We start from the raw sequence: 14,032 nt of genomic DNA on the forward strand, positions 1-14,032 counted from the left end.
CATTGTTACGTCATGCCAATAAAGCACATTGAATTGAGAGAGAGAAGGAGAAGTGTGAGCCAGAGCCTAACTTATCCTCCCCCAGAGAGAGAGAGAGAGAGAGGGAGAGAGAGAGAGAGAGAAAAATGGGGAGGAGGATGGAGATGGCTGGATCGGAGCAGAGAGTGGAGGAGGTGATTGTTCGGCATTGGGGTCCGTTCCAGGACTGCAAGCTAATTGATTGCCCCCCATCTAGCTTCAGAGTTTGTTCTGTTAGGTGACCTAAACTGGGATATGCTTAACACCCCAGCAGTCCTACAATCTAAGCTAGATGCCCTCAATCTCACACAAATCAAAGGAACCGACCAGGTACAACCCTAACTCTGTAAGCAAGGGCACCCTCATAGACGTCATCCTGAACCAACTGGCCCTCCAAATACACCTTCGCTGTCTGCAACCAGAATCTCAGCGACCACTGCCTCATTGCCTGTATCCGCTACGGTGCCGCAGTCAAACGACCACCCCTCATCACTGTCAAATGCTCCCTAAAACACTTCTGTGAGCAGGCCTTTCTAATCGATCTGGCCCGGGTATCCTGGAAGGACATTGACCTCATCCCGTCAGTTGAGGATGCCTGGTCATTCTTTAAGAGTAACTTCCTCACCATTTTAGATAAGCATGCTCCGTTCAAAAAATGCAGAACTAAGAACAGATACAGCCCTTGGTTCACTCCAGACCTGACTGCCCTCGACCAGCACAAAAACATCCTGTGGCGGACTGCAATAGCATCGAACAGTCCCCGCGATATGCAACTGTTCAGGGAAGTCAGGAACCAATACACGCAGTCAGTCAGGAAAGCTAAGGCCAGCTTCTTCAGGCAGAAGTTTGCATCCTGTAGCTCCAACTCCAAAAAGTTCCGGGACACTGAAGTCCATGGAGAACAAGAGCACCTCCTCCCAGCTGCCCACTGCACTGAGGCTGGGGAACACGGTCACCACCGACAAATCCATGATTATCGAAAACTTCAACAAGCATTTCTCAACGGCTGGCCATGCCTTCTGCTTGGCTACTCTTGCCTCGGCCAACAGCGCCGGCCCCCCCGCAGCTCCTCGCCCAAGCCTCTCCAGGTTCTCCTTTACCCAAATCCAGATAACAGATGTTCTGAAAGAGCTGCAAAACCTGGACCCGTATAAATCAGCTGGGCTTGACAATCTGGACCCTCTATTTCTGAAACTATCCGCTGCCATTGTCGCAACCCCTATTACCAGCCTGTTCAACCTCTTATATCGTCTGAGATCCCCAAGGATTGGAAAGCTGCTGCAGTCATCCCCCTCTTCAAAGGGGGAGACACCCTGGACCCAAACTGTTACAGACCTATATCCATTCTGCCCTGCCTATCTAAGGTCTTTGAAAGCCAAGTCAACAAACAGGTCACTGACCATCTCGAATCCCAGCATACCTTCTCCGCTATGCAATCTGGTTTCCGAGCCGGTCACGGGTGCACCTCAGCCACACTCAAGGTACTAAACGACATCATAACCGCCATCGATAAAAGAAAGTACTGTGCAGCAGTCTTCAACGACCTTGCCAAGGCTTTCGACTCTGTCAATCACCAGATTGTTATCGGCAGACTCAGTAGCCTCGGTTTTTCGGATGACTGCCTTGCCTGGTTCACCAATTACTTTGCAGACAGAGTTCAGTGTGTCAAATCGGAGGGCATGCTGTCCGGTCCTCTGGCAGTCTCTATGGGGGTGCCACAGGGTTCAATTCTCGGGCCGACTCTTTTCTCTGTATATATCAATGATGTTGCTCTTGCTGCGGGCGATTCCCTGATCCACCTCTACGCAGACGACACCATTCTATATACTTTCGGCCCTTCATTGGACACTGTGCTATCTAACCTCCAAACGAGCTTCAATGCCATACAACACTCCTTCCGTGGCCTCCAACCGCTCTTAAACGCTAGTAAAACCAAATGCATGCTTTTCAACCGATCGCTGCCTGCACCCGCATGCCCGACTAGCATCACCACACTGGATGGTTCCGACCTTGAATATGTGGACATCTATAAGTACCTAGGTGTCTGGCTAGACTGCAAACTCTCCTTCCAGACCCATATCAAACATCTCCAATCGAAAATCAAATCAAGAGTCGGCTTTCTATTCCGCAACAAAGCCTCCTTCACTCACGCTGCCAAGCTTACCCTAGTAAAACTGACTATCCTACCGATCCTCGACTTCGGCGATGTCATCTACTAAATCGCTTCCAACACTCTACTCAGCAAACTGGATGCAGTTTATCACAGTGCCATCCGTTTTGTCACTAAAGCACCTTATACTACCCAACACTGCGACTTGTATGCTCTAGTCGGCTGGCCCTCGCTACATATTCGTCGCCAGACCCACTGGCTCCAGGTCATCTACAAGGCCATGCTAGGTAAAGCTCCGCCTTATCTCAGTTCACTGGTCACGATGGCAACACCCATCCGTAGCACGCGCTCCAGCAGGTGCATCTCACTGATCATCCCTAAAGCCAACACCTCATTCGGCCGCCGAATTGCAAAAATCGCTGAAGTTGGAGACTTATCTCCCTCACCAACTTCAAACATCAGCTATCTGAGCAGCTAACCGATCGCTGCAGCTGTACATAATCTATTGGTAAATAGCCCACCCATTTTCACCTACCTCATCCCCACAGTTTTTATTTATTTACTTTTCTGCTCTTTTGCACACCAATATCTCTACCTGTACATGATCATCTGATCATTTATCACTCCAGTGTTAATCTGCAGAATTGTAATTATTTGCCTACCTCATTGACTTGTTAATTGTTTACTCCATGTGTAACTCTGTGTTGTCTGTTCACACTGCTATGCTTTATCTTGGCCAGGTCGCAGTTGCAAATGAGAACTTGTTCTCAACTAGCCTACCTGGTTAAATAAAGGTGAAATAAAAAAATAAAAAAAATAAAAAAGCTTGGCCAGAGGAGGTGAGAGGGAGCTTCAGTCTGATGACCTGAGCACACTGACCCTAATATAATCCAGAATGCTGGAGAGGAGAGCCCTGCTTATCCAAACATCTACAAGTTGTCTGCTATTAGGCCAATTAGCATGGCTAAATCCACAAGGTCCTATAGTGACTAGGAGTTCTCACATACAGTACTGTAAGAGTTCATTCTCCCTTAGCACTTAATCCTGTCATAAGTGCTCCAATAAACATACAGCAATGAAAGAGGAAAGGATATTAAGCTAAGGACCCTGAGGCTTAACACCTCCCTCTGCAACTGGATCTGGACTTCCCGACGGTCCGCACCCCAGGTGGTAAGGGTAGGTAACAACACATCCGCCACGCTGATCCTCAACACAGGGGACCCTCAAGGGTGCGTGCTCAGCCCCCTCCTGTACTCCCTGTTCACTCACGACTGCACGGCCAGGCACGAATCCAACACCATCATTAAATTGGCCGATGACAACAGTGCCTGATCACTGACAACAACGAGACAGCGTATACGGAGGAGGTCAGAGAACTGGCCGTGTGGTGCAAGGACAACAACCTCTCCCTCAACGTGATCAAGACAAAGGAGATGATTGTGGACTACATGAAAAAGAGGACTGAGCACGCCTCCATTCTCATCGACAGGGCTGCAGTGGAGCAGGTTGAGAGCTTCAAGTTCCTTGGTGTCCACATCCTCAACAAACTAACATGATCCAAGCACACCAAGACAGTCGTGAAGCGTGCATGACAAAACCTATTCCCCCTTAGGAGACTGAAAAGATTTGGCATAGGTCCTCAGATTGTCAAAAGGTTCTACAGCTGCACCATCGAGAGCATCCTGACTGGTTGCATCACTGCCTGGTATGGCAACTGCTCGGCCTCCGACCGCAAGGCACTACATAGAGGGTAGTGAGATCGGCCCAGTACATCACTGGGGCCAAGCTTCCTGCTATCCAGGACCTCTATACCAGGCGGTGTCAGAGGAAGGTCCTAAAAATGGTCAAAGACTCCAGCCACCCTAGTCATAGACTGTTCTCTCTGCTACCGCACGGCAAGTGGTGCTGGAGCGCCAAGTCTAGGTCCAAGAGGCTTCTAAAACAGCTTCTAACCCTAAGCCATAAGACTCCTGAACATCTTGTCAAACGGCTACCCAGACTATTTGCATCCCCCCTCCCCCTCTCCACACCACTGCTACTCTCTGTTGTCATCTACGCACAGTCACTTTAATGAACTCTACCCACATATACTACCTCAACTAACCGGTGCCCCCGCACATTGAATCTGTACCGGCACCCCCCTGTATATAATGATATTTTTTACTGCTGCTCTTTAATTACTTGTTACTTTTCTCTTATTCTTATCCATATGTTTTAAAACCGCACAGTTGGTTAGGGGCTCATAAGTAAGCATTTCACTGTAAGGTCTACACTTGCTGAATTCGGGCGCATGTGACTAATAACATGTGATTTGATTTCCCAGTTGACTACAGTGCATGTCTCCTGAATAAACTGAGAGGGACTACGGTTTAAAGTCAGGTAATACCTGCAGCGGAAATTCATTTATTATCACAAAGGTTCGTGTAGAGAAAAAGGAGAGGTGAAATTCAAGGTTTTTTGTTTATCCTGTCTCAACTTTTTACCAAGCAGACCAAAAGACATATGCTCTAAATTGTTTTACTAGGTCCTCAGTCTGTGGTAATTAATCCCAAATGTTTTGCCACGTTCCTCATGAGGTCAGTGTAATTCAAAACCTTTCCTCTCTATTTTCTTCCTTCATGATGTGTGATGCATAACAAAAGAAGGAACAAAGTTATGAAGTGGTCATAAAATAGGTCACATGATTAACTTCTCAAACGTATGCATATAAAAAAGGATTTGTGTAATATGACAGTCACTCATTCCGGCTATCAAAGACTTGTCCCAGTCGAATGCTCTAGTGTCTCATGGATTAAACATCCAAGAGGGCAATTTTCTACTTAGCCACTTAACCTAAATGCTCATCGATCCAAAGGACACTCATCTTACATGCTTACAGCAGCAATGTGTGTGGGCCTGAATGCTTGGAACACAACACTGAAACTATCCGCTGCCATTGGGGGCTGAGGCGCTTCATCAAGCACATGTTGCCCCTGCAGACTGAGGTAGAACAGTGGAAATGTCATCTCATGTTTATCATTAAAACAGGATAGCCATTTATACTGTATGTTAATAATGTTCTTTTATATTTCGCCTTTTGTTTTAATCAGACTCCCCGACTTTGTAAGTCTAATTATGCTAGTTTGTCCATTATTGGCATGATTGTAAAGCTCGCCACCATTGGACTCTGGAGCTGTGGAAACGCGTTCTCTGGAGTGATGAATCACACTTCACCATCTGGTAGTCCGACAAACAAATCTGGGTTTGGCGGATGCTAGGACAACACTACCTGCCTCAATGCGTAGTGCAAACTGTAAAGTTTGGTGCAGGAGGAATAATGGTCTGGGGCTGTTTTTCATGATTCAGGCTAGGCCCCTTAGTTCCAGTGAAGTGAAATCTTAAAGCTACAGCATTCAATGACATTCTAGGCAATTCTGTGCAATTTGGGGAAGGCCCTTTACTGTTTCAGCATGAAATGCCCCTATGCACAAAGCGAGGTCCATACAGAAATGGTTTGTCGAGATCTGTGTGGAAGAACTTGACTGTCCTGCAAAGAGACCTGACCCCATCGAACACCTTTAGGATGATTTAGAACGCCGACTGCCAGCCAGGCCTAATAGCCCAACATCAGTGCCTGACCTCACTAATGGTCTTGTGGCTGAATGGAAGCAAGTCCTCGCAGCAACGTTCCAACATTTTTAATGGAAAGCCTTCCCAGAAGAGTGGAGGCTGTTATAGCAGCAAAGGGGGGACCAACTCCATATTATGGCTATGATTTTGGAATGACATGTTCGACGAGCAGGTAAACACACTACATGACCAGAAGTATGTGTACATCTTCAAGGCCTCTCATTTCCACCTCCAACAAAAAATATTGCAGTGGTCCAGAGTCATCGACACTTGACCTCTACCGCCGAATCCACTAAGGGGTTATAATCAAGATAATCGATATTTATTAATAAGATGGATTGGTTATCAGCACTCACCTTAGAAGGTTCTTTGTTGGTGTTATTTAGTGTCTGTGAAATTAACATTTGTGGTGATAGTTGTAGCAATACTAGTGGCAGTTGTGCTAGCAAACAGCTCCTGCATTTAGTGAGTGACTAGCCACAAAGTCATTAGTTTAACTGAAATAGACTAAAAATGCCCTGTGTATCCTACACTTATGAGCTTATAGGTCCCAAAACGTAATGGATCCAGTGACCTTTGTTGTGAATGTTTATCTTCTCTGCCTACGATTAGCCCACCCAGAGATCAGTGAATCAGCTCTGTTCTGACACTTCATGGGGATTGACCTTTGCCCCCTACAGTGGAGCCTAGTATTGACATGGTTAGTCAGCGTGAATCGGATTACAGACAGTAAGCCTGGGTAGGACCAACAGGGCGCCACTCCCACAGAGTGCTCTTTATACCTGAGAGGGAGGCAGTGATTAGAGAGCTAATATCAGTCTATTCAGCCACTCTGATGGTCGAGACAAGCATACAGACACACACACACATCCAGGCATAAGCACACACTTAAGCATGCACGCAAAGTCACATCAGGAATTCATTACTGTTATATATGGTGCTGCTTGTGCGTATAAATCTGCTATAAGAGTTAGAGAGAGAATCACAGAGACGAGTTAGAGTTAGAGTTGAAGTCGGAAGTTTACATACACCATAGCCACAGACCAGCAAATATTTTTTACATCATCAACATATGAATCACCACACAACTTATTGTATGACCACTTATACACTATATTAGGCCCAGCCTTTGGAACTTTGGTTTTCCTAGATATGGCTATTATATTGTTAGTGAACAGCTTGATGAAAGACAGTCAATATTAAATCACTCCAAAAATATACTTCTCTGTTGATATCACATACAGTTGAAGTTGGAAGTTTACATACACCTTAGCAAAATAGATTTAAACTCAGTTTTTCAAAACTCCTGACATTTAATCCTAGTAAAAATGCCCTGTTTTAGGTCAGTTAGGATCACCACTTTATTTTAAGAATGTGAAGTGTCAGAATAGGAGAGAGGATGATTTATTTCAGCTTTTATTTCTTTCATCACATTCTCAGTGGGTCAGAGGTTTACATACACTGAATTAGTATTTGATAGCATTGCCTTTAAATTGTTTAACATGGGTCAAACGTTTTGGGTAGCCTTCCACAAGCTTCCCACAATAAGTTGGGTGAATTTTGGCCCATTCCTCCTGACAGAGCAGGTGTAACTGAGTCAGGTTTGTAGGCCTCCTTGCTCGAGCACGCATTTTCAGTTCTGCCCACAAATTTACTATGGGATTGAGGTCAGGGCTTTGTGATGTGCACTCCAATACCTTGACTTTGTCCTTTAGCCATTTTGCCACAACTTCAGAATTATGCTTGGGGTCATTGTTCATTTGGAAGACCCATTTGCAACCAAGCTTTAACTTCCTGACTGATGTCGTGAGATGTTGCTTCAGTATATACACATCATTGTCCTCCTCATGTTTACATCTATTTTGTGAAGTGCACCAGTCCGTCCTACAGCAAAGCACCCCAACAACATGATGCTGCCACCCCCGTGCTTCACGGTTGGGATGGTATTCTTCAGCTTGCAAGCCTCCCCTTTCTCCTCCAAACATAACAATGGTCATGGCCAAACAGTTTTGTTTCATCAGACCAGAAGACATTTCTCCAAAAAGAACGGTCTTTGTCCCCATGTGCAGTTGCAAACTGTAGTCTGGCTTTTTATGCCAGTTTTGGAGCAGTGGCTTCTTCCTTGCTGAGCGGCCTTTTAGATTATGCCGATATAGGACTCATTTTACTGTGGATATAGATACTTTTGTACCGGTTTCCTCCAGCATATTCACAAGGTCTTTTGTCCTTTGCTTGTTGTTCTGGGATTGATTTGCACTTTTCACAACAAAGTACGTTCATCTCTAGGAGACAGAACACATCTCCTTCCTGAGCGGTACGACGGCTGCGTGGTCCCATGGTGTTTATACTTGCGTACTATTGTTTGTACAGATGAACGTGGTACCTTCAGGCGTTTGGAAATTGCTCCCAAGGATGAACCAGACTTGGAGGTCTACAAAAAAATCATTCTGAGGTCTTGGCTGATTTCTTTTGATTTTCCCATGATGTCAAGCAAAGGGGCACTGAGTTTGAAGGTAGGCCTTGAATACATCCACAGGTACACCTCCAATTGACTCAAATGATGTCAATTAGCCTATCAGAAGCTTCTAAAGCCATAACAAACTTTGTGTATGTAAACTGCTGACCCATTGGAATTGAGATACAGTGAATTATAAATTAAATAATCTGTCTGTATACAAGTGTTGGCAAAAAATTACTTGTGTCACGCACAAAGTAGATGTCCTAACCGACTTGCCAAAACTATAGTTAGTTAACAAGAAATGTAATGACTCCAACCTAAGTGTATGTAAACTTCCGACTTCAACTGTATGTAGACAAAGATCGTGATAACAGAGACAGTTGTCCCTATAAGACCAGTTGACCATAGAAAATGAGCTCTGTGAGGCTGTGAGATCTCTATACAGTACATACATGCTCGAACTCCCCGACTGAGTTCCCTGTGAATCTAGACAGAGTTTAACCTTGACTCAGGGGTAGACGTACCATAGTAAATGTCCGGGACACTCCAATTCGTATGATTTATTACGTTTCGTATGGTATGTACAGTCGTGGCCAAAAGTTTTGAGAATGAAACAAATATTAATTTTCACTAAGTTTGCTGCTTCAGTGTCTTTAGATATTTTTGTCAGATGTTACTATAGAATACTGAAGTATAATTACAAGCATGTCAAAGGCTATTTTTGACAATTACATGAAGTTGATGCAAAGAGTCAATATTTGCAGTGTTGACCATTCTTTTTCAAGACCTCTTTAATCCGCCCTGGCATGCTGTGAATTAACTTCTGGGTCACATCCTGACTGATGGCAGCCCATTCTTGCATAATCAATGCTTGGAGTTTTGTCAGAATTTGGGGGGTTTTGTTTGTCCACCCGCCTCTTGAGGATTGACCACAAGTTCTCAATGGGATTAAGGTCTAGGGAGTTTCCTGGCCATGGACCCAAAATATCAATGTTTTGTTCCCCGAGCCACTTAGTTATGGCAAGGTGATCCATCATGCTGAAAAAGGCATTGTTCGACACCAAACTGTTCCTGGATGGATGGAAGAAGTTGCTCTTGGAGGATGTGTTGGTACCATTCTTTATTCATGGCTGTGTTCTTAGACTAATTGTGAGTGAGCACACTCCCTTGGCTGAGAAGCAACCCAACACATGAATGGTCTCAGGATGCTTTACTGTTGGCATGACACAGGACTGATGGTAGTGCTCACCTTGTCTTCTCCGGACAAGCTTTTTTCCGGATGCCCCAAACAATCGTAAAGGGGATTCATCAGAGAAAATGAATTTACCACAGTCCTCAGCAGTCCAATTCCTGTACCTTTTGCAGAATATCAGTCTGTCCCTGATGTTTTTCCTGGAGAGAAGTGGCTTTTTTGCTGGCTTCTTGACACCAGGCCATCCTCCAAAAGTCTTCGGCTCACTGTGCATGCAGATGCACTCACACCTGCCTGCTGACAATCCTGAGCAAATTCTGTACTGGTGCCCCGATCCCGCAGTCGATCCCGCAGGTGCCCCGATCCCGCAGCTGAATCAACTTTAGGAGACAGTCCTAGCACTTGCTGGACTTCCTTGGGCGCCCTGAAGCCTTCTTCACAACAATTGAACCGCTCTCCTTGAAGTTCTTGATGATCCGATAAATGGTTGATTTAGATGCAAATCTTACTGGCAGCAATATACTTGCCTGTAAAGACGTTTTTGTGCAAAGCAATGATGACGGCACGTGTTTCCTTGCAGGTGACCATGATTGACAGAGGAAGAACAATGATTCCAAGCACCACCCTCCTTTTGAATCTTCCAGTCTGTTATTCAAACTCAATCAGCATGAGGACAAGGCTGGAGTGATCTCCAGCTTTGTCCTCGTCAACACTCACACCTGTGTTAACGAGAGAATCACTGACATGATGTCAGCCGGTCCTTTTCTGGCAGGGCTGAAATGCAGTGGAATTTTTTGGGGGGATTCAGTTCATTTGCATGGCAAAGAGGGACATTGCAATTAAATATATGCAAATTGCCATCATACAAACTGAGGCAGCAGACTGAAAATTCATATTTGTGTCATTCTCAAAACTTTTAGCCACGACTGCATGGTAAGTATCAATCATTTTGTATGATACGTTCAGATTTATAATTCATATGATAGCTTACGATTTGCAATTTGTACAATATGTTACAAATTTACAAAACGTATGATAAGTTACGAATTCCAATCTGTTGTGGCTAACAGTAGCTAGGTGGTTAATGTTAGCTAGGCTAGGGGTTAGGGTTTAAGGTTAAATGTTTAAGGTTGGGGGAAGGGTTAGCTAACATGCTAAGTAGTTGCAAAGTAGCTAAAAAGTAATAAGTACTTAACATTTGCTAATTAGCTAAAATGACCAACCACCCTACTTTTGTTAATGCCTTAAGTAACCTTCTGTCCTGTGTAACCATACCGGAAGTTGGGAAGAGATTTTCAATCGACAGATTCTATGGCACATGGTTAATGAACTGATAAACAAAATTATGACGTATTCAAAACTTAGAAGTTTTCAATTTGAATTATTATAAAGTATTCTTGCAACCAATAGAATGTTCTATATATGGAGGATGCTACCATCCCAGCTCTGCAGATGTGTGAAGAGACAGAATCATTAGTTCATTTGTTTTGGTACTGTCCATCTGTAGCTTGTTTTTCTTTGCAGATTCAGAAATTGCAGAATTGCTCAATTTACCTGGAGCTAACGCTGCAAATAGCACTGCTGGGTGATTTATGACTTGTTTCAGGAAACTAGGCCTATGTCGCGTGTCACTACTTCACAGGAGAGGCATTTGAATGTAAGCTTATTTTTTTAATCAAAATGCTTTTTTTGTCAGAAATGCCTTCTCCATACCCCTCCATGGGCTAGGTTTAACATTTTTTAGTTAACCAGGTACATTGACGGAGAACACATTCTCATTTACAGCAACGCCCTCAGGAATAGTTACAGGGGAGAGGAGGGGGGATGAATGAGCCAATTGTAAACTGGGGATGATTAGGTGACCGTGATAGTATGAGGGCCAGATTGTGAATTTAGCCAGGACACCAGGGTTAACACCCCTACTCCTACGATAAGTGTCATGGGATCTTTTGTGACCACAGAGAGTCAGGACACCCGTTTAACGTACCATCCAAAAGTCAGCACCCTACACAGGGCAATGTCCCCAATCACTGCCCTGGGGTATTGGGATATTTGTTGTTATACCAGAGGAAATGGTGCCTTCTATTGGCCCTCCAATGACACTTCCAGCAGCATCTGGTCTCCCATCCAGGGACCAACTAGGACCAACCCTGCTTAGCTTCAGAAGCAAGCCAGCAGTGTGATTGAGGGGAGAGGCCTGGGTCTAGGACTGGCTGAGGACCAGGTTTGTCTGAGAGTCAGCGATAGTCCACTGGGCATCTCCAGTGTGTCGAGTCTACAGAGCCTGCTGCTAACTGATCCAATGTCACATGTCTACCAGTCCCAAGTTCCCCACCCCCAGGCTCTGGCAGCTCACGTCTTGGCCCACTGCATTGTGGGTCTGCGGGGAGATATAAGAATAAGATTGCTCCTTCAGCCCAGTGTCAGAGGTAGGGGAGCTTGGAGCATAGAAGCATGCTAGACATATTTTCCACATACTTGCTAGTTCTGGGGAAATGGTGGAAAAGGGGGTTGTATAACTCCACGTGTGTGTGCTTAGGTTTCCGAACGCATTTTCAAATGTGCCCAAGGTAAGCATTTCAAATAAAACTGCTTTGGATTTAGCATTCGCTACTAATCAAAAGCATCCCCGGTTATGATCCGTTTATTTGGGGTTTTAGACTTGAGACCCACAAGGAAAAGTTCACTGAGGACGTGAGTGGCGTAGAGTGAGTGAGTGTGAGTCCATACAGTTTATATAGTCCATACAGGCCCTGGTTAAAAAAAATATATTTAAATGTTTTATTTTTAAATAGTGCACTATATAGGGAATAGGGTTCCATTTGGAACGCAAACGGTGCGTCAGTGTGTGACTGACGCTCGGGGCGGCAGGGTAGCCCAGTGGTTAGAGCGCTAGATTAGTAACCGGAAGGTTGCAAGTTCAAACCCCCGAGCCGACAAGGTACAAATCTGTCGTTCTGCACCTGAACAGGCAGTTAACCCACCGTTCCTATGCTGTCATTGAAAATAAGAATTTGTTCTTAACTGACTTGTCTGGTTAAATAAAGGTAAAATAAAAATAAAAAACTGACGAGAGAGTGAGAGGAGAGTGAGAGGAGAGTGAGAGGGTAAAGAGCGTTTCTAACTGAGAGGTACTAATCAAGCCAATAGAACGTCACCATCCTTCTTCCTCTCCCTCTCCCACAGTGGTTGACTTCAGAACAATACTGGCGGTGGTCTTTCTTGGACCATGCTAGATCTACTGTCTAAGACTCAAACCTGACATCTTCACAACACAGCGCAGTGTAGATGTGTCAGAGCCAAACGTGATCAGCTCCTTGACGTTGTCTGAATGCGTGTTATATTAGTTTGATCTCCAGTATGACTCTAACGAGGGAGTTCAGTGGTGACAGAGAGATGTGGACCTAATTGTTTGAGGAGAAACAGACACGGATAACTGAGCAGACCGAAGAGGCAAGTCCTGCTTTATGCAATGCCAAGTCCATTCAAGGTGAACTGTACACAGTAACTGCTTAAACTGGCCTGAGCTGCCCAAGGACTCGCAGAACCCAACTCGACACAGACCCGTCCCACCCTATGATTTTGCTGGAGAGTTTCCTGCAATAGGCCAACATACACAGATGTTTGAAGATTCAAAAGGATTTATGTTTCATAAGAATGCATCTAAATTATTTGACAATTGATGGTCAAATCTTAAAACAATGTTTAGGCTGGCCACGAGCAGCAACTGTGTGTGTGTGTGTGTGTGTGTGTGTGTGACAGTATATCCAGGCCTATTCAGTGTGTGCGTGTGTGTTTCTCTCTCACCTGGGTCTCCTGAAGGCAAGGCCATACATCTGGCAGGCCAGGCCCACTGTGGGGGTGTAAACGATAGGCATGAACCTCTCTGTGTCGGACGTCAGCACACGGTAGAACAGCTTCTCATTCCTGTCCTGGAGCCCCATCAGAAACACATATCTGGGAATGGCAGAGGGGGAGGAGGGGGTGAGGAAAAAGGTGGCAATCTTTAACACTGATTCCTAAACTGTGCATGTAAAATGGGCTTCAGAGTGGCTTTATGAAATACAAAATCTCAGAGAGCGCGAAAGAGAGAGAGAAGAAGTGTGTGTGAAGAGGAGAGCGCGAGAGAGACGTCTGGGGTGACAAACAGATTGCACCGTGTGAGAGCAATACCTCACTGTCGGGCCCCACTTTCCCCTTTCCCTCTGGACTAAAAAAGGCCCAATTGGAAAGAAATGGCCCATAGAAATTGGGGGAGAGGGCGAGAGAGAGATAATGCCATGCTGACTCCCTCCTTGCCTTGATGAATACAAGCCCTGCTCACCATGCGATGATAGTGTCATGTAGTACAATAACTGCTGGATAAAGTTGCTGTTGCTTATGTTACAAACGCTTAGTAAAATACAGAGCGCACAGAGACACCCATCAGATATCCTTCACAAGCTCCTTGTTACGAGCAAACATCGACGGGGGGACTGAAGGTTTTACATATGACCCAAATTAACTGCTAGACCACGCCACGGGTCCTCCACTCATGATAAGAAAGCTTTCCACAAAAGCTGGAGTATAACGTTGCTCTTGTTGGGATGATAGGAAGTATGCATGGCCTTCTCCCACACGGTCATTGGATACAGGCTGTTAACAA

At 45.0% G+C, this 14,032-nt stretch overlaps 1 protein-coding gene across 1 annotated transcript in view; it reads right to left on the bottom strand.

Moving 5' to 3' along the window:
- me1 (malic enzyme 1, NADP(+)-dependent, cytosolic) overlaps positions 1 to 14,032 on the bottom strand; it is a 126,632-nt gene that overhangs the window by 65,175 nt on the left and 47,425 nt on the right. The window contains exon 3 of the mRNA XM_035750564.2: positions 13,195 to 13,344. Within this exon, the coding sequence (XP_035606457.2) occupies positions 13,195 to 13,344 (150 nt within the window). The remainder of the gene's footprint in view (positions 1 to 13,194; positions 13,345 to 14,032) is intronic.

The sequence above is a fragment of the Oncorhynchus keta genome, chromosome 34, assembly GCF_023373465.1.
Source record: "Oncorhynchus keta strain PuntledgeMale-10-30-2019 chromosome 34, Oket_V2, whole genome shotgun sequence".
In the NCBI taxonomy this organism is placed as follows: domain Eukaryota; kingdom Metazoa; phylum Chordata; class Actinopteri; order Salmoniformes; family Salmonidae; genus Oncorhynchus; species Oncorhynchus keta.